Source organism: Myodes glareolus, chromosome 13 (genome assembly GCF_982192425.1).
Source record: "Myodes glareolus chromosome 13, mMyoGla1.1, whole genome shotgun sequence".
Classification (NCBI taxonomy): Eukaryota; Metazoa; Chordata; class Mammalia; order Rodentia; family Cricetidae; genus Myodes; species Myodes glareolus.
The window spans coordinates 52,585,431-52,608,795 of NC_142038.1; the positions used below are offsets into that span (position 1 = coordinate 52,585,431).

General features: G+C 46.3%; 2 protein-coding genes across 8 annotated transcripts in view; both read right to left on the reverse strand.

Annotated features, from left to right (window-relative positions):
* The window catches only part of Kdm3b (lysine demethylase 3B), a 59,271-nt gene extending 54,159 nt beyond the window's left edge, over positions 1–5,112 (reverse strand). Inside the window, exon 1 of one of the 2 annotated variants that reach the window (XM_085699970.2) lies at positions 4,888–5,112. In XM_085699970.2, coding sequence (XP_085556096.1) covers positions 4,888–5,082 — 195 coding nt within the window. In that variant the 5' untranslated portion in view covers positions 5,083–5,112. The remainder of the gene's footprint in view (positions 1–4,887) is intronic. The other variant, XM_085699971.2, reaches the window with a different exon arrangement.
* A 3,966-nt stretch (positions 5,113–9,078) lies between these two features.
* On the reverse strand, positions 9,079–23,156 carry Fam53c (family with sequence similarity 53 member C). 6 transcript variants are annotated; one of them, XM_085699974.2, is made up of 6 exons: positions 22,574–22,598; positions 20,514–20,589; positions 19,400–19,626; positions 18,985–19,042; positions 13,229–14,022; positions 9,079–11,960 (listed from the first exon to the last, which is right to left on the reverse strand). In XM_085699974.2, the coding sequence occupies exons 3-6, from the start codon at positions 19,475–19,477 to the stop codon at positions 11,703–11,705; spliced, it is 1,188 nt and encodes a 395-aa protein (XP_085556100.1). In that variant the 5' UTR covers positions 19,478–19,626; positions 20,514–20,589; positions 22,574–22,598; the 3' UTR covers positions 9,079–11,702. The 6 variants fall into 6 exon arrangements, with proteins under 6 accessions (XP_085556100.1, XP_048298419.1, XP_048298421.1 ...); XM_048442462.3 differs by lacking the exons at positions 20,514–20,589; positions 22,574–22,598 and adding an exon at positions 23,027–23,156; XM_048442464.3 differs by lacking the exon at positions 20,514–20,589 and having other exon boundaries at positions 13,238–14,022; positions 22,574–22,706.
* Between the last annotated feature and the right edge of the window lie 209 nt (positions 23,157–23,365).

Sequence of the window (23,365 nt, forward strand, 5' to 3'; positions counted from 1 at the left end):
GTCTGGAATGCTGAGAAAGCTGTGATAGCCCAAACAACCCAATGCAACACTTACAGCACCATTTAACTCTACCATACTGCAGCAACAACAAAAGCTTCCATCAATAAAATTTGCAGTGCCACAACTGATTAGTCAATAGGAGAAAAGAAAGGGCAGATCAGATTGCCTATTTTATTATATTCCATGAAAAAAATATCTGGTGAATGGGAGGTCCAAGATTAAAACCAACCAGGAGTGGCGGAAAGCGCCTTTAGTACCAGCTAACACTTGAGTTCACCAGCATGGACTACATAATGAGTTCCAAGACACAGGGAGTCATACATAGTGGGAATATCTCAAAAACGACTAAAATAAAAATACAAAGAATATTTATAGGGCTGGAGAGATGGCTCAGTGGATAAGAGCACTGGCTTCTCTTCCAGAGGTTCTGAGTTCAATTCCCAGCAACCACATGGTGGCTCACAACCTTCTGTAATGAGATCTGGCACCCTGGCATACACGGAGACAGAATGTTGTATACTTAATAAATAAACAATAAATCTTAAAAAGGGGGGGGATATTTATAGCATGGTGGTGGTGGCGCACGCCTTTAATCCCAGCCCTAGGAAGGCAGAGGCAGGCAGATCTCTGAATTTAAGGTCAGCCTGATCTACAAAGTGAGTTCCAGGACAGCCAAGGCTACACAGAGAAATCCTGTCTCATAAAACAAAAACAAAAGAATATATGATTACAATATACTAGAGAGGTAATACAAGTTAATAAGCAGCCCAGAAGTGGTGACGCATGCCTTTAATCCCAGCATTTGGGACCAGAGGCAGTTGGATCTCAATGAGTTTGAGGCCAGCTTGGTCTACAAAGCCAGTTCCAGGACAGTCAGAGCTCTAACAGAGACATCCTGTCTCAAAAAGAGTTAACAACTGCATAAAGAACTAAGAATAAAAACATAATTAACTCATTTCTCAAGTGATCAAAAGATGCATAATTAGGATGGAAGAGGAGGAAATATATCCAGAAAGACCAGTAGTTATGAAAATGTTAGATACTTTTTCTCATTGCCAACAGTAAAATATTGATGACATCATTTGACAATAAAAATGAAGGAAAACAAGAACTATAGCACTGTTTGTGACAGTATGAAACATTTTAATGAGTGGAAAATAACCATGTATTACCTAATGAACTAAAAGTGCACATATCTCAACAATCTCACTCTTGGACACCTAAAATACAACAATGAAACCTGGATTACAAAACACAAATGTACTAAGAACAGATTAATATATTTAGTGTCCCTCCAAAAAAGATTTTAAATAAAGTGGATGTCCACCAAGAGAAAAAAAAATTACTAAATCATGGCACACTCATTCTAAAAAATATGAAGGAGTTATAAAAAATGATGAAAATTTGGGAGCGTTGCTAGCATGTGTAAGGCCCCTGGAAGGGTTGAGGAGAGTTGGGAAGTGTTTACAACATAGATAGCTATTGATGTCCGCGGTATATATACATCAATTAAAATAAGAAAGCAGGGCTGGAGAGATGGCTTAGTGGTTAGGACCACTGGCTTCTGGTGCAGAGGACCCAGACTCTGCTCCTAGTACCCACAGTCTCCTGTACATTTCCAGAGGATTAAACATCCTCTTCGGATCTTCTCAGGCACCAGGCATAAACATGGTGCACATGCATATATGCAGGTAAAACACTCATACACAGAAAATAAGTTTATTTAAAAAGAGCCAATAGCAGATATTGTGTAGTAAGATAGCATTTGTTCAAAAAAAAAAAAAGCAATCCTTTGTAGAGAAGAATTTTACAGGTATGTACCCACCACCATGCCCAGTTTCTGCAGTGTGGGAATTAAACCCAGGACCTTACGCTTGCTGGGCAAACACTACTGACTGTGCTCCAACCCCATCCTTCTTTTCATATTTTTTTGCATGTACAGTATTTTTTAAAAGGAAAAATAATCATATTCTTTCTTGGTAAGCTGGAGCCACAGAGGCCAAGACTGCTGTGCTCTCACAACTGTAGCTTTGTTTGACATTCTGTAAACAGTTGTACTTTTATAACCAAAAGGAAAATCCACGGTATTTTTGTCTGTTTATCTATATATGTAATGGTCTCAAGGACTCTGGAACAAACATGGACCGATAATGATTTTGGAATTCAAAGTATACAACTACATTAAGAAATAAGATAAACGCAAAATCCACTAATCTTGCAACATATTTTAAAAAAACACACAAAAGACCTATTTTGGACGACAAAGCCACTATTCCAAGAGAAACAGTGGGGAAAAATTGGGTTTGTATCTGGATAAAAAAATCAGCAGCTGCTTGTCAAAGAGAAGTTTGATGGTGAACACAACCACTCTTAAAACACTCATCAACAAATTTTCCAAAGAATGGAGTAGAGGTTTTCATTTTTCCCCACACATCATATCTTAAGGCAGCATATGGCATTGGTAATGAAATAAAAAAAAAAAAGTTCATTAAATGTATCACCAGTATACTCAAGTATTTCTGGGTCAAAAAGTATTTAGAAAGAGGATATTAATGGAGCCTAAAATTGAGAAATGTGTTTTCAATCAGTTCAGAAACTATTCATCCAACCCTTAATTACTCATCCTTAACAGGGGGCGCCCTGCTATGCATTACTCAAAACCAAGCACGCCTGAAAACCTCTTAAACATAACTGAAAGAAAGTCTGCCCAATCACAGGCCAGTTGCTGGCAAACTCCACCCTTGAGTACAGGAAGAACACTTTTGATTGGAAGATAGTTGTGTTTACTACAATGTGTGGTGCAAATTGGAAAGGTCCACATGCCCAGAATCCAAAGACATTCTCGTCAATGAAAAGGGAAAGCAAACGACAAATACAGATTTATTTCTCACTAGTTACCGTCTTCAACAAAACCTCAATGTAACAGCAATTCTAGAACAGTACGGCAAGAAGGTTTAAAAAAAAAAAACCTAAAAGGCCCAGAGTTTTGTTGTGACTGTTTTCTCATATATGTTCCCGGATAAAAGTGTAAGACAAGCACAAATCTATTAACCAAACCCAAAGTTACCTTTGCTTCTATGTTCACATTGCGCCACACAAGACCTTCAACACCGTTGTAAGAACACCTTGCTTTTTTTCAAGAATCACTGCAAGTGTTTAGTTGGTTGGGAAACCCACTTACACTGGCCAAGTGGTAAAACTATTAAGTATTTAGCCCTAGTAGTCCAGCACTCAGTGTACTTCAAAAACCTCTGCAATCACGGAGATCAACAAACAACAGAGCGACTGGGTAGCCATTTCAGGTGCAGAGCTCACGAGCTCAATTCATTTGATGGAGAGAACATGGAAACAACTATTCAAAGAACTGGGAAGTAAAATCCCAATGAAATGGCAATGCCTCAGGTCAGAGTATGCGCATATGGGTAGATCTTAAAAATGCTTTGCTTGGGGGAGGGGAGGGGATTAGTGAATGAGAAAGAAACCGTCGCGATCCGAACCCTACCCATCTTTCGTAGAAAGGGCAGAGGAATTTAGGATCAAATCCCTCTCTTATTGTCGTGGTATCTTTTTACAAATTCACTCCGCTGGAGCTTCATTAATACCCTTACAAAGCTTCTTTATACATCCCAGAGAATGATCAAAGCAAGTAAATAGAAGCAGGAGCGGTAAAGCTTGAGCCAGAAACAAGCCAAAAACAAACAAACAAACAAACAAAAAACCAAGAACCCAAAGGTTGCTTATCAACTAGAAAGCCCAACACTTGATCCCTGGATGCAAAACCAGCAGCAGACAGCTACATTCATCCTAAATCTCACAAAATATGTTCCTGTTTGGTGAATGAAATGTCTGCGGAATCAAGCTCATCAAGAATATTCACTTTCTGTTTACTGATGAATAGATCATCTCAAATACCCCTCCCGCCCATTTCTCATAGCTTTAGCTCACCAGAGAGGCTAGCTAGGGCCGCTATCAGAATGAGGAACTGAAGAGGCTTGACAAAACTCAAAGGTACCATTTTGCCGCCACATTAGCAAAAATAAAAGCTCACGGTCTCGAATGCCACTTAACTATGTACGGAATAGCTTTCATGGTAAAATATATCGAGGCAAGCAGTCAAACCCTAATACAAAGTTTCAAAGCAAAACCTCTCAAGGTTAGGGGAGTAACCGACTTAGAAGCAAAACCTACCACTCGACAGCCTCATTCGGCTACCAGCACAGACCTCAAACTTATCAAAAAGCTCAAACAGCAGCTCCTGACACCCAGAAGCGCCAAAAGAAGGGCGTTCGAAATCAGACCACAGAACTGGCCTTTCTGGGACCGCCAGGCCGAGCCCTGCTCAAACAAGGAGGAAGTAAGTGCCAGATTTAAAAAAAAAAAAAAAAAAAAGCCCCAAGCAGCTCCAACTGCAGCCTCTGAGCCTCCTGCAGCTACCCACATTCCGGCCGCGCTCAGGGCTCCGGGAGGAAGGGAACCCGGTGCGAGTCCCCCGAGACGGCCTGGGGACTCCAGCTCCGCGTCTTCTAGATGAATTTTGCAGGACCCGGGGACCCAGGGTTCGAGAGCCTGATCTGAGGGCGTGAAGGGGGGGTGCGCAGAGCAGGGTCGCCCAGGAGGCGGGGCCTGCCGGCTAGAAGCAACAGCAGCAGCTCCTCGCACCCCGGCCGCCCCCCAGGAGAAACTGGGGCGCGCACCCCGACGCGGAAGCCACGCCGGCCAGAGCCCGAGTGCCCAGGCGCCGAGGTGCCGGCGGGGGGCGCTCAGGAGTGCCGGGGGCGCGGAACTGGGTCACCCCCGCCTCGCCACCCCCCTCACAAAGGCCCCCGGGGAGGCCGCCCACAGGCCCCACAGCCCCGGCCTCGCGTGCCCGCCTCGGCCGCCACTCACCGCTAGGTCCTGGGGCACCGCCCCGCTCATGGCCCGCACCGTGCCGGCTCGCCAGGCCCGAGTGCGCAGCGCAGGCCCAGGATCTCCGCTCACTGCCGCCGCCGCCGTGGGGGCCGAGGCCGAAGCTGAGGCCGCAGGGTCCGAGAACAGAAGCAACAGCCGCTTGCCCACCGGGGAGGCCGCCGCGTCCGCCATCGCCAGGGCCGGCCGGACCCGCGCTCCCGCCCGCCGCCTCCCACCACCTCCGCCGCCAAGCGCCCGATCCACCCGCAAGGCCTCCCTCCGCACCACCCGCGGCCGCCGCTCCCCCCCACCCCCCCAACAGCCACCACCAACCACCGGCGCCGCGCAGCGCCCCCCGTGGCCGGGAGCGGAGGCACAGCCAGGGCCGTGCACAGCGCCCCCAGCGCTCTGGAGCCGGGCAGCAGCTGTCAGCCCCTCACAGCGCTCCGCCCCAACCTCACCAGGGCCTGCAGTGCCCCCTGCGGTCGGGAGGGGAATTGCAAGTTCGGCTGGGGGGCGGAGAGGTGGGCGGGTCCTTTATCCCCTTCACCCACCAGTAGCACCATCACTAGTTCCAGTCTTACTCCAGTCCAGGTAGTCACGTGTGGAGGAGTTTACGCCCTCTCTCCTTAGACAACACCAAAGACTTTTCAAGATGGTGGGGAGATGAGGCAAGGTACCTAGAACATGGCTATTTTGAGTTAACCCCAATAACCAACACATTGATCTCCTATCCTAAAACGAGTTACTCCCTGTTATCTGTTAGGAAATATCCACTCCATTGATCCATATGGGACACCACCATCTTTCTCATTGGCCCAGAGTAGTTCAGTACTTGATAGATTCCTTTCCCATAAACCAATGCGTAACATCCATTGGGTGTGATTATGATCTCCATTGGCGAAAGACGAATGTACCTTCTTAGTGTTCTGTCTTGAACCCACAGAGGTTCTTTCCTTTTCTAATGGGCCAATATTGTTTTTTGAAGATTTATTTTAGCCAGGTGTGGCGGTAGCACATGCTCTTAACTTCAGCACTCTGGAAGCAGAGGTAAGCAGATCTCTGAGAGTTGGAGGTCTATCTAAGGAGATTTAGCCCAGCCAGAGTGACTTAGTGAGAACAAACAAACAAACAAACAAACAAAAAGACCCTTTTATGCTGGGTGGTGGTGGTGCACGCCTCTAATCCCAGCACTCTGGAGGCAATGGTAGGCGAATCTGTGAGGTCGAGGTTAGCCTGGTCTATAAGAGCTAGTTCCAGGACAACTAGAGAAACTGTCTCAAAAAAACAAAAACAGGAGGCTGGAGAGATGGCTCAGAGGTTAAGAGCACTGCCTACCCTTCCAAAGGTCCTGAGTTCAATTCCTAGCAACCACATGGTGGCTCACAACCATCTGTAATGGGGTCTGGTGCCCTCTTCTGGCCTGCAGGCAAACACACAGACAGAATATTGTATACAAAATAAATAAATAAATAAAATATTTAAAAAAAAAAAAAACCAAGGGGCTGGAGAGATGGCTCAGTGGTTAAAAGCGTTGCCTGCTCTTCCAAAGGTCCTGAGTTCAATTCCCGGCAACCACATGGTGGCTCACAATCATCTGTAATTAGGTCTGGTGCCCTCTTCTGGCCTGCAGACAGAATATTGTATACATAATAAATAAATAAATATTTTAAAAAACAAAAACAAAACAAAATCCTTTTGTTTGTATGTTAAGTGTCTTAAGTATTTTGCCTCTGTGTGTATGTGTGTGTGTGTTTGTGTGTATGCACACCACTGTGGAGGCCACAAGAGGGTGCTAGATCCATGGAACTGGATTACAAAACAGTTGTCATGTGGATATTGGGAATTGAACCCAGGTCTTAAGACCAGGGAACAGCAAGTGTATTTAACTACCAAGGCATCTCTCTAGCCCCAGTTTGTCAACTTGTAGGGAAATGGGAGAGACCACCTAATGTGGTGGCATTTCATTTTGCCATGGACGTCATAGGGTTGCAAGCAAAGAAAGTTCTGTAGCATCTATTAGAACTGTTTCAGGTATGAGATAGTCCTCAATCTCAATTAGAAAAGAAGGTGGTACAGAGGGAGGATGTTGAGATTTTGGCTAGACTAATTCACAATATGCAATGGAGAGCCTCCAACATTTGTTGATGATGTTACACTACCTTGTTTCTGTCTCTTGAATACACAGACTAAGTATATACAAACCAGAAAGAGAAACAGTCTAGTCCTAAACCATGACTGTTGCTATAAAAGAGGCTACTTTCATTCATCTGTCCAAAGCAGCTGTGGCTACCTAGTTATCTCCTTTTCCATAACCCTGTCTGTACTTTTGACCCATTTTTTTTTTTTAAAGCAAATATTGGAATGGGAGATACCAACTACCAACTTTGTAAAGTACAAAATATCTAGGGAACTTTTTCTAGTGCTACCCTGTGGAGCACGAAGGGAACAAAAGTCTCCTCCCAACTTTTTTGTGTGCTTTTTAAGGGTCTCACTATGTGTCCCAGGCCGACCTGGAGGTCACTATATAAACCAGTCTGCTTCTCGGGTTAAAGGTACATTCCAACTCCTATTCTTTGTAACTTTTCTCTCCTGTAACAAAGCGGAGACCTGGACTGAGTCCTTATAGCACATGGCCCATAAATTATTCATAGAAGGAAAACGGGTGAATCCATATAGGACCTATCTGCCTTGCATCTTTTTTACCAAAATTAACTACTGAAGGATTTTCCTCCCATATGGAGCCTTTAATCCCTGCCCTAGTGTCTACAGCTGATTTTGCACAGCACCGTGACAACTATATTTAAGCTCAGGGATGGGATAAGGAGAAATTCATCTAAAAAATAAAACAGGCACCTTTTCATGTGCCAAGAAATTCCCAAGTGTTGAGGCCACAACACTGAATAAAACAATTCCCTGCCCTTATAAAATTTACACCTCTTTCCTATAAGAGACTTCAGCAATGAAAGTGATGAGTACATTTGACCTCAGAGAACTTACAGAAGAACAGACCCATGGAGCTGGGGGAGAGCTGAGTGAGAAAATATTCACCTAGCATGTACTTGACCTTTGTTTTATCCTCAGCACGGCAGGCACAGGCACACACACACACACACACAAATTAAAAACCAACTACAAGACTAAAAACCAAAAATAAGTATTGTCATTTTAGTTGTTTAAACTTTTCCCTGGCTCAAGCAAGTGCAACAGGATAGTTGTGAAGCAAGAAAAAGCAGGAATAGAAATTTCCCTAACCATGTGTCTGCCATAGTCCATCTCCAAAGCCTCTCCTCCTTTATTTCCAGGGCAGGTGGCAACTCCCACTCTCTAGGTTCCTGCTCCAGGTAGCCAGGCCAGTTCTGTCTTGTACACATCATTGGTTTCCAAGATGAGTACCACAGATTTGAAGTAGATAACCAGGACATAAGGTGAGCACCTTGACTCTCCATTCAGCCTGGTAAGGAAAGGCAGAGGCCCTTGCTTAGCTAAAGTAGCTGTATTTCATCCATACACATTAGAAAAATGTTAACTTAAGGAGAAGGGTGGAATAGAAAAGCAAAGACTTAAACAAGACCTTTTTTTTTTTTTTAAGGCAACAACAGAAGTTTTAAGAAACATGTCCTTTCTAGGACAAAAGAGCTTTGTTGTTAGGATAATTTTGCAAACAGGATTTTTAAGATGGAAAAGTTACCCAGATCTTGGAATCTGAGTTCTGAGGACTAACTCTCTCTCTCCAGAATATAGCATGTGAAAACTCTTATGAAGGGATTCTTTCCTGTTCTCTCTAGCCATCCAAAGCCAATGAATTAACCTAGTCAAGTGTCTAACTGCCCATCAGCCATATCTCAGATATTTGGAATGTATTAGTATTTGCTTTTAACCAGCTGGAAATGAGAATGATGTCAGACAATACATGTAAGTACCAGGAAAACCGGAACCAAGCCACATGAACAGAATTCCCGGCAACAGGGTCTGAGCATAGAAGGGTCTAGGGATAAGATACAGTCCTTTGGGGCGGGGGGCTGGTCATGCCTTAAAGGGTTGGAAAGTCAAGCATCATTCAGTTTCTTCCTCTCTCTCTCTCTCTCTCTCTCTCTCTCTCTCTCTCCCCCTGTGTGTGTGTGTGTGTGTGTGTGTGTGTGTGTGTGTATGCACATGTAAGGGAAAAAGACACTATAGTACACGAGGTTGCTTGGGAAAATGGATTATTCTAATAAAACTTTATTTTTTCAAACACAGCCACAGAGGCAGAACCTCATGTTTTAACACACACAGACTTATGGAATTTTTAATATAAAACAAAGTTTACGAAATTTTTTTTTCCACTTTTTGTTTCTGTAATCCCATTAGCACAGGGACTTTGGCAGCAGGTGGGAATGAAGGGCAGCTAGGGCTGCCACTGGGCAGTCACCGGGCACAGGAGGAGAGCATCAGCCTGGGAGTGGCTTCACTCACACACGCAATAATACTCACCTACTGGCCAGCCACACCACACACGCAGCACAGATGCAGACGTCTACACAGCATCAGCCACAAGCCCCGGAGGTGTGCTCCACTCTGGGAAAGCCCAAATGTGAAAACCCAGATAACGAAACCAGCTAAAGTAGAGGGAGGTTGCTCGCTTTACAAAAGAAGCAATCATAGGCTGCTTTTAAATGACCAGCAGTCCAAATGCATCAAAAAATAGCATTTGGTTTACACAGAACTGTCGGGACAGATCTATTGTGTAAAGCAAAATGATTCACGTCTTGAAAAGGCTTGTTCCAGGGCCAGAGGCATTTAAAAAGGGAAGCAAGATGATAGTTCTGCTTAGTTTAACATTCCAGACTTAAAGGAATGGAATTAAACTATGACAACTGTAGGCCTCCTTTCCCTAAGGGTGGTGACCTAAGGGCTCTGGGAAAGCCAGAACGAAGGCAGAACCACTGCCTTCACTTAAACTTAGGGTCTTGCAGAGACCCCATTGGCATTGCCAGTGACCTATTGGAAGCTGACACTGCCATCTGCAGCAGAGACCCCAGGGATGAGGATGCCCGAGGTGGAAAAGAAGCTGGCACCAGGGAAATTATGGACCAGAGAGGGAGAACCAGGGAAGGATAAAACCAAGGATAGGTAACCCCTGGGCTGTTTCCCTGGATTCTCAAGAGAGTTTCTCTTAGGCCCTAGAGACTGGTAGCCCAGTGGTACTATGTGGTAACTAGCCAGGAGATAGGGAGGAGCCCTGGAAAAGTAGAACCTCTGAGGGCCACAGGCTCAAGAAGACATAGCTACCTCCCTTGAAGACACCCTGGAAATTGAACAGAAAAATGCCCTTACTATAATAAATGGGAAGGGCAGGTTCAATTTCGTTATGCAGGGTGTTCTAAACAAAGGCTCGCAGATTGCAATAGTGGCAGCTTCTATACACATGCCCACTGGTGCCAATCCTACCAAGGTACCTACAATCTTTAAGTCCATTACTGTAGTCATTGGGATCTGCTGCACTGGCTGAAGTTGTGGGTAAGAAACAAAAAAGGAAATTCAATCCAACAACAACAAACTCCCAGCTGCTTCTCATAGTCTTTGCTTTACACATCCCCAGCCAATCCCTCAGTGAGCCCCAGCCTCTCTGTGGTCTCTCAGGGCCAATTAGAGGCAAATAAACATTTCCTGGCAAGAGTGGAAGACAAGCAAACTATGAAATGCTGAACGCCCTTCCTCTGTCTCGCAGATCAGAAAGACTGGACCTACATCTTGCAAGAATAAGTTTCCCTACAGCCAGCTTCCAAAAGGTAGTGCTGGGGTGGGCTCAAGGACTTCTGGATACTAAATGTCACTGCTCCTGCTACAGGTCTGCCTCAACATATTCTGGGGATCAACTTTGTCTCTGACTTGAAATATCAGAGCATGAAAGGGTTCCCTTGGTGAAGAAGAGAGAAAACCCCTCCACTCTGCCTCAGCTGCCCATGTGTGTACCTACTCAGAGAACAAGAGAGGCAGACTGTGTGCAGCTTAGGTAATCGATGAACACAATGAACGTGACTTTTCTACAAGCCCTCGCCTTGATACGAGATTTATCTAGTGGGTGAGGGTGGGACTGAGGAAAAGACCATTAGCTGAGGTCACCGTTCTTAGATTCCAAAACAGAGCCATCTGCAGAGCAAGTAATGCTATGAAGTTAAAAGCCTGGCTCCAGAGTTAAGACCAAAAAAATTTAAAAAAAAATTAAAAAAAAAAGAGCCCCCTCTTCTCTAGACACCTTGAACAAGCCCAACATCATATTTAAAAAGAGGAAAAAAAAAAAAACCCTCAAGATTCTGGGGGCATCCTGATGCTCTGCTGTTAAAGGAGCAACTGCCTTCCTTCCCTAAGGCTACACAAACACACCTTTCCTCAAGTATACGCCCAAGCACACACACACACTCACACAATTTCTCCAAGGAGGCTGACTGAATGCCCCCACCCTGGCCAAATTCTAAGACACAAGTGCCCTTTGAAGCAAAGGGGCTAGTGAAATTCCCCGAGCTGGGGTCGGCAGACCCCTTCCTTCCCTGCCCATTGCTCTCTCAGTGGCAGGGATACTCACACTCAGGGCCGCCATGGGGAGGGTCTGCTCTGGGGCTGTCCCTCCCGCCACCAGCTCCGTTTATCTTGTCCCGGCCAGTCTCTTGGCATGGTCGAGCTTGCTGGAGCGAGAAGACTTGGGCTGCCCTGAGTCGGAGCCCTCCACTCACCCCCTTTCCCAGGCTGGGCCCTCAGCCTTGGAGCCTCCACACGTGTTAGTAGCCATTAGACAGTCAGTCTGTGTGGCCCCAGGAAGCAGTCTCTCAGGTTTAGTTTTCCTCAATCAGATTCAGGTCCAGGTCCCCAAAGTCCTGCTGGCACAGAGTCCGCTTGTTTAGTTCCTGCCGTCCCCACCGCACAGCCCCCTCTTCTTCCTCTTCACTTTCACTCAGCACATGGGATGAACCCTCAACAGGACTGCAGGAAGCAGAGAGAGGTGGGGGGCTACAGGCCATGAACCATGGTGGAGAGATGCTGCTGCCTTCTGGAGCTGTTTCTTGGAGACAGAGACCTCCTGAGTATGGTTTCTGTCAAATAAAAAGTTAAGACAAAAATATTAACTTCCCATAAGTAACCTAAAATTTAAAAACTTTCCATTGATTACTTTATGTGTATGGCGGTTTTGCTTGGATGTAAGTCTGCGTACCATGTGCACAGAACAATGCCTGCAGAGGCCGTTAGAGGGCATCAAACCTCCTGAAACTGGAGTTACACTACACAGGTGCTAGGAATCAAATTCAGGTCCTCTGGAGGAGTAGATGTGCCCTCCTGGCACTCCAAAAACCTATTTTAAAGGGTCCCTCTCAGTTACACTTGAGGACCGAAATTCTAGACTTTAGAGCAAAGTTTCAAATCATAAAATTTGGAGCATTTAGTATACATGTAAATTCTCTGAGGAAAGAACCCCAGTTTCCCCCATTAATCTATTACTTGGGAGGCAGATCTCTGAGAGTTCAAGGCAGGCCTGGTCTACATAGTGGGTTCTGGATTACAATAATGGCCTGTCTCAAAAAAACAAAGCAAACCAAAACCACAGCAAAGCATAGAAGCCTGGGGGCTGAGTATTAACACAGGGGCAGAGCGTCTGCATACTATGCCTAAGGACACAGGTTCACTCACAAGTACCACAGAATGGAAGCAATGAGTTATGATGGGGCATGGCGGTATCTAAAATCTCATAGCTCAGCAAGCTGAACTCAACCTGGGATAAACAGAAAAACTTTATCTTAAAAAAAAAAAAAACAAAACCCAGCTAGCTCATTTATAAGCTTTTATAAGCTCCATGCAGCCAGAACACCATCTGCTTATTTGGCCACTCTTGTCTGCCCGAGCCTAAGCAGATTCGAGTAATAAAAGGAACAAACTCTCAGAGACCTGTGACCAAGAAAAATCTGGAAAAAGTAGACAAGTACATCTACAGCAACTGCTCTCAGGCTAGGACTCTAGAAAAGTGCCTGTTAAACTTGTTTCAGCCTCTAAAGGCTCACGAGGCAGTGAGCGGCAGAGGGCAAAGCCAACCCTGAGCACAGGCGCCAGCACTGATGACAGGACTTTCGTGACTTAAGAGTTCCCCGAGAGGACAAGGTTTAATGTCTCAGCCCAGTTTCTTCAAATACCAAGGACAAATCTAACAGGGCTGGAAACTTTAAAGGTTAAAACTCAAATAGTTCCAGGCAAGCCAGAAAGGTCTTCCTAGAACAAACTCCTGAGAAGAGTTCTCAGAGACGCCTGCAGAAAGGCGGAGCTAGGACATGTTTCAGGGGTCTTCCCACTCATCTCCGCTCTTCCGGCTTACCAGTCCCACCTGATTCATCTTGTCAAAGTCCAAAGAAGGCCTCAGGCGCCGGGAGTCCTCCTCGTGACGCCGCTTGATCCCAGTTTTGCGAGCATCCAGGTCACAAGGCTGTGAGCGGCTTCGGGGAAGGTTGCGGGGACCTCGAGGTCTCCAGGGCAGCTCTGGGGAAGATGCAGGGGAGCTCCGGGCAGAGGGCAGGAAGCGGCTTGCCTGTGGGCCCAGGCTGGGTGACAGGGAGAAGCGGCGCTGGGGTGGGCAAGGTGACAGGGACTCAGCATCACTCTCCCAAGAACCATTCTGAGGGGAGGTGGCACAGGGTTGAGAGGAATCTTGGGCCAGGGCCAGGCTGAAGAAAGGAGGGCTGTAGGGTCTGTGGGCTGGGGCACATTGAGAAGAGGCACTGGGAGCTTGGAGGAACCTGAGGCTGGAGACCCGCTTTGGGGGACTCTGGTGAGGCACCTGCGGCCCACCCCCTCCAGCACTGCCCCGGTGCTTGATGGGAGTCCACAGCTTGGAGGGGGCGGGCCGCCACACTGGCTGCCAGCGAGACAGGTCCACAGGCACCGAGAGTGAGCGGCAGTGCCTCTTGGATGGAGGAGCAGGGGGCACAGGAAGCTTCTCTGGGTCTGGGGGTTCGGGGCTTAGTACTTGGGAGAGGGGCTGCTCCTGGGGGGAGCTCTCCCGACTGGGTGGTCTGAGGTGCAGGCTTAGGCCTGAGGGATGGTAGCTGAAGTTGAGGCTGTCCTGGAATTCAGCACAGGAACAGTGGGGCAGGCCCCTCCAGGAAGCACCTTCTGAAAGGCATTCATAATAAAAAGTATTAATAACTAACATAAGAGCTCATGCATCATATAATGCAGCCAATACTTCATGTAGTTTCACAAAAATCCTCATGAAGCAGGTACTATGATTACCCTTTTTCAAGGTGACAGCAGTCTAACTTGCTATCAATGAACAAAACATGATTCAAACTTTACTATATTATGCTACCTTTATCTTAAGAATCAAGAACATTTACACACCATCTGTCACTTCCTCTCAAATGTGCAATTGCCAAAAGAAACCCATATGTCTGTGTGAATGCCCCACTCACCTCCAATCTCCCAGACCAGCCCTATCTACTTGCCCAACCTTCCCTGCGCCCAGTTTGGTTCTGTAAACCAGGCCTATATTCGCTTTCTCTGGCCTTCTTCCTTTCTTATGTGTCTCCAGGACCAAGCAAGGCAGTGCTGCCTGGAGGAAGTAATCAAGCGGCTAAGCAATCACTTTCTTCTTGTTGTTTTTTGGTTTTTCGAGACAGGGTTTCTCTGTGTAGCTCTGGCTGTCACTTTGTAGACCAGGCTGACTTCGAGCTCAGAGATCCACCTGCTTCTGACTCCTGAGTTCTGGGATTAAAGGCATGTGCCACGACCACCTAGTTAAGCAATCACTTTCATTCCAAGTGAGATGTTGGAGGGTCTGGTGGCAGAATGTGCTAGAGAATTTTGTGTTACTTTTGTTCTTCTATGTTTGTTTGTGCATGTACTCTAGTTCCCTTCCCCTTAGGCCTTAAATATAAATTTTTGAAAAAAAATTGTTTTTGAGACTAGGTCTCACTATATTTCCCTGGCTGGTCTGAAACTTGCTATGTTGATCAAGCTGGCCACAAACTCACAGAATCTACCTATATCTGCCTCCTAAGTGCTGGGATTAAAGGTATGTGCCACCATGCCCAGCTTCAAGCCTTTTAAAGACAAATAGATTGAAGGACCAAGTGGGTATATTGTGGCTCAAGCCCATACTTCAAGAATTCTGGAGATGCAGGCAGGAAATGAGTTCACAGTAATCAATAACTACAATGTTGAATTTGAGGCCAACCTGGGAAGTAACATAAAGCAAATGCCTCATGCCTGCCAGAGAATTAAAAGAAAAGGAAATGAGCTAAAAAAAAAAAATGATCCTCACTCACTACGTTCCAATAAAAACTGTAACTTATGGAGTGTATGTGTGTACACGTTCATGTTTGTGTACATGTTCATGTTCACGTGGGTATGTATGGACATGAGCCCATACATGTTGATCTCAGAGGTCAACATCTGATGTCTTGCTCAACAGCACTCTATCTCATTTTATTTTTAAATTACATTTATTTAATTGTGCCCCAACACACAATCATGTGTGTGCAGGTCAGAGGATAACTTGGAGAAGTCACTCTCTCCTTCAATCATGTGGGTCCTATGGATGGAACTCAGGTCAACAAGAACTTTAGGATACCCTACCTGCCTCCCCCCCCTCCTTTTTTTTTTTGAGGTAGGGACCCTCACTCAACTGGTCACTCATCAATTTGGACAGGCTGGCTGGCCAACTGTCTCTAAGTCTCTAGACACTGGAATTAGACTCTGCCACCACTCCTGGTTTTATGTGAACGCTGGGGACCCTAACAAGTCCAAACGCGTATAATGCAAGCACTTTATACCATCTTTCCAGCCCCCGAATTGTGACTTTTTTGGAGACAAGGTCTCATGTAATCCAAACTGGCCTCAAACTTGCTATATAACCTTTATTCTCCTTCCTCTACCTCCCCATGTAAGACCCATTTGGGGGAAATAGCTCACTACAGGACAATGGACTTATTCCAAGTTTTCTCAAGAATTCTCTAGAAAAGGCACAAATCAAAGTATATAAAATCAGACTTGATGACAGCAAGTATTTGGTCAACAGTTCTTCACCTTACTGAACTTCATAAGGCAGGAATAGTGGATCCTTATGGCCGAATACCTGGCTTTCAACAAGTGTGTAAGGAAGAGAAAGAGAATGGATGTAGCTGCTTGCCAAGTACCCCAGAAAAGGAAATGGGTAGCAGTCCAGCAACATGGGTTAGAGAGCTTCTGGCTGTCTTAGCTATGCTTATGATCCTAGGCACTTTGATTAATTCATACTCTAGAAATTTACATTTCAGATGTATTTTTACATATCAAACATGACCTAGGGGCAAAGCTATTCACTACAGTTCTCTGTAAAGAATAGAAAATGAGTCTGGAGAAGTAGCTAATAGGTGAGAACACTTGCGGTGTAAGCATGAGCCCTAGAATTTAGATCCTAGCACAAATAGCCAGGCATCCACCCCTGAGTCTGTAGGGTGGAGACAGGAGGATCATGGAGGCTTGCTGACTGCAAGCCTACCTCCAAATGAAAGACTGTCTCAAAGGAGTGAGGCAGAGGGAGAGAACACAACATCTGACACCCTCCTCGGGCTTCAGTGCACATGTTTAGTATCCATACATGAATACACGCATATACAATACATGCACACACACCCCAAAATTAGAAAACTGCAAATGTCCAAATCTCCATCAACAGGGAGTCGGTAAGTGAATAGAGATCCATGCAGTTCAGTAACGTACAATACATAAAACAGGAAAATGCTCAGACAGACAGGGAAAGGTACTCAGCTGCACTAAGCTATAATGAAGCGCGGACTAGCAGAAACTCTGTGCCAAAAAAACAATAAAGCAAATAGACTTATATTTGCCTCTACTTGTATACAAATATCTAGGTGCTGCGAGAGGATCAGAGAATAAAGGTATTTGCTGGCAAGCCTGATGACCTGAGTCATCCCTGAAATCTACACAGTAGAAGCAGAGAACCAACCCAACACTACAGGCCATGGTATACATACCCCGCCCCTCCATAAGTATAATTTTTAAAAATTAGACATTATGAGTTAGGCCTGGTGGCACAGACCTGTAACCCCAGAGGCTGAGGCAGGAGGTTATAAAGTCAAAGTCAACCTGTGACATTTAGAAACGCCCTACCTCAAGATAAAAAAGTAAGCTGGGCATAGAGCCACACACCTGTAATCCCAGAACTCAGGAAGTAGGAGCAGAGAATCGGGAATCAATATCAGCCTCAACTACAGAGCAAGATCAAGACAAAATAGAGTTGGAGATGCAGTCCTGCTGTGGACTAATCCTGTACTCCATGAAGATGTGTTGCTCTCATTGTTAATAAAGAGCTGACAGGCCACTAGCTCGCTAGAGGTTAGGTGGGACAGCCAACCTGAGAGGACGCTGGGAAGAAGAGCAGAGTCAAAGAGGTGCCGTGGAGAGCTGAGGAAGCAGGAGATGAACATGCCACGCTGAAAAAAGGTACTGTCTCATTGTACAGTGTAAATAAGAAATACAGGTTAAGTTGTAAGAGCTAGTTAGTAACAAGCCTAAGCTATTGGCCAAGCATTTATACTTAATAAGTTTCTGTATGGTTATTTGGGAGTCAGTTGGTGGGACAGAAAAACTCCACCCACACAGTCCTGTACAGAGTGCTTGCTCAGTATGTCTTAGCATGAGGTTCAATCCCATGTACTACCAAAAAAGAAAAGAAAAATGTCTAGTTGGATGTGTGTGTACAAGAAACTAGTTAACAGAACCCAAGCAAGAAAGCTCAACAGATAAAGGTAGCTGCTGTCAAGCTTGTTGACTTGAGATGGATCCCTAGTCCCTAGAAGCAACATGGTAGAAGGAGAAACCCAACTCCTGAGGCACAGTGTCCCCTCACCTCCACATATGTACTCAACATTCATGCACACACAGCCCATCCGTCCCCTCCCTCCATGTAAAAAAGAGAACAAGAAATTCATAGGTCAACAAGATGGCTCAAAGGGTAAAGGTGCTTCAGGCCAAGCCTAATGATCTGAATTTGATCATCCCTAGGACCCATGTGGTGGGTGAGAACTGATTTTCTATAAATTGTCCTCTGACCTCCACACACTGTAGCATACATGTGCATACATTTTATAAAATAAATGTAAAAAAAAAAAGACAAACAAAACCTAGTGATAGGAGTCGTCTCTCCATTCCATATATATAGTTCTTAAGAACAAAGGAAGAGCCGCACATACACTGGCCAAACGCCCTGTCACTGAGCTGTGGCTTTCAGAAGTTACTTTTAGAGAGGAACTAGGAGCTAAATGGATTGGAAACAGGAGACAATGACTTTTATCAATGTAATATTTTTGCTATTTTTAAACTACGTAAATGTATTACCTCTTCAAAGCAATTACATTAAGAAAGTTATACTGATCGAGGCTCACACCTGTAACCCAGCACTCAATAGCAAGACTGTTAAGAGCTCTAGGTCAGCCTGGACTAGGAGATCCTGCCTCAAAAACTAAACGTGGTTTCCCGACAAGACAGTAAAATAAAGATAAATAGCACTCTTAGAAGGTGGCCTTGACAAAAACAAAAAACAATCAAACAAAAGCAAGCTGGTAGGTGGTGGTGGAGGCAGTAGTAGTGGGTTTTAACCCCAGCACTTCCGAGGCAGAGGAAAGTGGAACTCTGAGTTCCAGGCCAGCCTGATCCACAAAGTAAGTTCCAAGGCAGTCAGAGCTACACAGAGAGCCCATTTCTGGAAAAATAAAAACAAAGAAACAAACAAAATGAAAACAAAGAAACAAACACAATAAATAAAGAAAGAGAGAGAAAAAAGAAACAAACACAAATGAAAACAAACAAAAATAGAAAAAAAACCAAGTTGGGGTGGTGGCAGGACGTCTCTAACACTTTAATACTTGAGGCAAAAGCAGGAGACCTCTGCGAATTCAAGGCTAGCCTGGTCTACAGAGTAAGACCCTGTCTCAAAACAAAACAAAACAAAACAATTAGGCCACCACAAAAACTAGAAGTAGGCTAACCATCTCTGGTCACTAAAAATTAATCAAAGAACTGTGTGGACAGAAGTACAAACACACACACACATATAAACCACAGATTCCTTACCAGACACAAGCTGGAAAGGGTTCCCACAGTTGGATATGTCTGCATGATCAGGCAAAGGCTAAGAGAGAGATTATCCATCATTATTTGGGTTCAGGACAAGGACATTTCTAGAGAGACCTCTTATATTCTTCCTATAGCTCATGAGCTACCAGCATATTAGAGACTTCTGTGTTGTTCTCTTCCCATTGTCTTCCCAAAGTTGGTGAGAAACAATCCACACCTTCAAACATTACAAAGCCCTTTTCACCCAAGTTTTAGTGTTCCTGCCCCCTTCCTCTCAGGCTGGATTTTGAGCCGTTAGTGGGCTTTTCCAGTACAAGCATGTTTCATACAACACAGAACAAGGGTAAAGACGTAGCAACAGCCTCCAAGAAAGGGGCTAGATCATGAAGAAGCAGAAACACTGGTCTTTTACCAGACTGATGCTGAAGCGCGTGCATTTCAGCTCATCCAGGGTCTGCTTCTGTAGCTGCTCAGTGATCAGGGTTATCATGTTTTGTCCAGGATTTGACTTGCACACTTTGGAGCAAGTGATGGATGTCTTCTGTCTTTCTTCCAGGTCTCACTCGTGAGCCGACTTCTGCCACTGCAGCACCATTCTAGCACCATTGGGACTTCCCTCTCCAGTCATGCCTGCTGAGTCTGCCAATTACAGAGGGATCGGCCCCAAGTAACATTAGAGATGTTCCTGATGCAGAGATGGAGAATGCATGGCACACATACCACAGCACCCCTATGCCAGGCCTCTGGCAGACATCATTAATTGATCATAGTACTCTCCCGGCAAGCCTAAAAAAAAGTCTCAGAAACACATTGAACTAGGCACTCTAGATATCCAGTAAAATAAATTAGAGATGGCAAACTGAAGCCTATTTACTGTTCCTAACCTGGCTTATGCTCTGTTGTGTCTACCTAGAATATCAGCACCACTTAGGAAACAGCTCAAAAGAAAGATGCCCAAGTGGTTATTTCCATACAGAATTAGTACAATATTCTCTTTATCCTACAGCCAGAAGTCAAGAAAGGAGCCCTTCTCCTAAACCACTGGGGCTCAGTGCAGGGAGAGGAGCAAGGCATGACTTTCTGCTTCAGATCAGAATAGGATTTGGAATCCTCCTATGGCCTAAATAGCTGATACATCTTTATTCCCCAGCAGATATTGTGGGTATTCTCTTACACAACAAGAAGGAATGGTCAGGGTGGTTCCGATTACATTTCAACTGTACAGATATTAAAAACAACTCCATGACTTCATTCAGCCAAGTTTTTTTCATGATCCCACTCAAAGGCCATGAGTTTAGCTAACCAAGAATCTTCCTTATGACTGAAGCAAACTACTTTTTTTTTTTTAATCAGAGAGCAAGCTTCAAAATCCCACACATTACTACCTGAGGGGCCTTGGCTTGCTCAGTGGGAGGCCAACATCTTTTCTTCTACCTCTTCCATAACTAACCAACACGCAGACCAGAGTGGAGGATTAACTAGTACAGAGAACAATTAACCAAGAAATCTAAGTCCTGAGCACACACCTGGGATTCCAGCAGTTGGGAGGTTGAAAGCAGGAACATGAGAGCTCATCAAGGCAAGCCTGGGCTACAAACCTGTCTAAAACACCAAGAGAAAAGGCTGCCGCCGCCACCACCAAGTCTTAATTCAATTTGCTCAGTTTCCGCTGACCACATAACATCCCCGCTTACCCACACCCAAGATGGGTATAACAATCTTATTCTAGCACAGGAACGCGGCTACATGAAATACCGAACTGTACAATACCTTAACAACTGGCCTAGAAAAGGTACAAGTTCACATAGGCTTGTTTCTTATCGCTCCTGTTTGCTGCTCCTCAAAAGCCTTGGCGTGCCCGAAGTGGTGCTACCATTAAGATGAAGAAAGCTATAGGGTCTATCTCTGGCTGGACGCCATCCTCCCTCACTTGTTCACCAGGGAAGAGCCTAAGGGGTCGGGCTCTTCCTCCTTTGGCCTTGCTGGGGGTGGGCGTGGGGGTGGGACACCACCCCAACAAAAAAAAAGAGGGTATCACCTCAGATAAAGGCAACAAAGCAAGCAAAGCACCCTAGGATGTATTCAGAGTTCTTTGGAAGAGAGGTGCAGAAGTCAATCGGCCGCTCTAGTTAACTATCATTTCCACGCATAATTAGTACTACCACTCTGAACAAAGTTCCAGCTTCCTGCGAACTGCCTTCAGCTGCTTCCCCTGTGTTCTGGTAGGAGACGCTAAAGCCGGAATAACTTCTGCTCCTATTTTCTTAGCTCTGCCCTCAAAAATCAACAAGGCAACCTAAGTGAAGACTTTTACCCTAGAGACCCCAGGCTGACCAGACAAGGAGCAGGGAGTGAGAAACCTTTGAAGCTTTTCATGAGGCATTTGGACAAGCAGCAAACTCCCAGCCCTCTCTAGAAGCAGCTGAAGAGAGTGATTTTCTATTTTTCTGCATTTTAATTGTTGGGATGTGGCCACACACAGCGGTAATTGGAACAATGCAACTACCACCACGCAAATGATACTCTGAGCCCGAATTTCCTAAAACAGGCCAGGCTGAGAGGGGGAACAGAACGGAAGCCATAAGGAATCAAACCAGGACACAAAAGAAGGCAAACCAGCTCTGCAAGGGGCCTTCTCGTTCTCAAGCAGACATTAAAAAAAGTGTGAGAAGGCCTCTCTGGCGGCCTTCCTTCCCCTTCCATTTTGTGGATCTGAAGGGTAGACAGCCCTCGACATACACTAAACAAGTTAAAACTTCTCAGCTTTTAACATTACTGGCACAAGGCTCAGCCCTTCACTGAGCAGCAGGCCGCTCGGCCCTCCCAGCAACCCCACCAGGCCTAACTCTCAACCCAGTATCTCCCCGCACCACAAGCCCCCTAAGATAACGACTGACCCTCCTCCCCATTGGATGGAAGTAACCCCTGACACTTGCGTTTCAGGGATACTGAGGTTGTGCTGAAACCTGGACAAGCTAGCAGTCAGGCGGGGGGGGGGGGGGGGGGGGGAGAAAGTCATAAATTCCCTGGGGGCATTCCCCCCAGGTCCCAGTCCCAAACCTCTGGGAGAAACTGAAGGAAAACCTAAGCGAGGCGGGGAGGTGCAGTAAAAGGTAAAGGGGTACCAGACTGCTCTTCTTCCATATGGCTCTGGTGAAGATAGGGGTGACAAGTGGGGTGCACCCATCCCCCCACCACGACGAAAGAGCAAACGGCTAGGCTACCTCTAATCTTCAACCTCTCCCTCAGTTGCCCTGCCTGTCCCCGCGGGGTGGGGCATGGGGCATCTACTGGCTCTCGGGGTGGGGGGGGCACTCCAGGGTTTGCTCAGGGGGACTGTCGTTCTCCTCTTTCCAGTCGGGTTCCCCATCTGACCGCGGGAAGCGAACTCAGGACGCAGAGGATGGGGAGGGTCTGGGACATGCACTCCGCCACCCCCTCCCCCACCGGGTCCCGTGCTCTCCCGCCGAGGCGGCCCTGCAAGGCTCGGCCGCACCAGCGGCTGGACTGGGGGGAGGGGAGAGAGGGAGGGACGGTCGCGGTGCCCGCCCCGAGGCCCCAGCACCACCTGCCCTCCGCTACCTACCGCGGCTCCTCCAGCTCCCGGGGCCGCGGCCGGAGCAGCTCTGAGCGCTCCGTTCGCCCCACGGTGCCCTTAAAAGGCGCTAGCACGAACCAACGGGCCCTTGAGGAGAGTGGGGGGGATCGCTCCTGTTCTCAGAATCTCCCGGAACGGCCCGAAGAGGCCCGAGCCCTATGTGGTTTCTCCCTTAAGCTTTTTCTGAATAGTGCCGTCGGAAAGGAGCCTAGAGCTGTGATTTGGGGACGCGATGGTTTCCTCACTAACGAATCACCCCCTCCAAAATATTGCAGAAAGTGGACGAGCCCAGTTGGAAGCATATCCTGAAGCCCGTAGGGGAAGCCATGTCGGATAAAGGTAAACAAAGCCATTGTCCGCTCCGTCCATTACTTCATCTTCCCAACTGAACTGTCTTACTTAACTCAGACCCCGAAACAGTATTAGACACAGCCTTCTCACCTGGCCTCCTGTCCCTTCCGAAACAGCCACCTTTCTGAAAGCATCCCCCCCCTTCCCCTGGCAAAGGATCGATCCTTGGTGTGAAGGCTGCCGGGAAATGTAGTCCAAGCGTCGATCAGGGCCTGCTCTGAGCCCCTGGAGCCCCTCTTCTAGCTGCGGATCTGATGGAACCTTTATAAACCTGGGATTTATAACGGATACGGGGCTGTGTCTTATTCTATAATTTGTCCTTCCCCAAAATACTTTGTAAAGCTGAGGCGGCCCCGAGGCTGTTCACTCCCTCCCTTCCCTATCCGCCTCACCCCCCCCCCCCAGCAGGATGAGGTAATGGGATTGTGA

What these genes read in the sequence shown, in the direction of transcription:
- Fam53c (XM_048442462.3), bottom strand. Translation starts at nt 19,477, where the DNA reads ATGATAACCCTGATCACTGAGCAGCTACAGAAGCAGACCCTGGATGAG. An exon ending in CGCGCTTCAGCATCAGTCTG is followed by an intron (nt 19,043 to 19,399) that starts GTAAAAGACCAG and finishes TCTCTCTCTTAG; the next exon opens with CCTTTGCCTGATCATGCAGA. An exon ending in AGATGAATCAGGTGGGACTG is followed by an intron (nt 11,961 to 13,228) that starts GTAAGCCGGAAG and finishes TTTATTTGACAG; the next exon opens with AAACCATACTCAGGAGGTCT.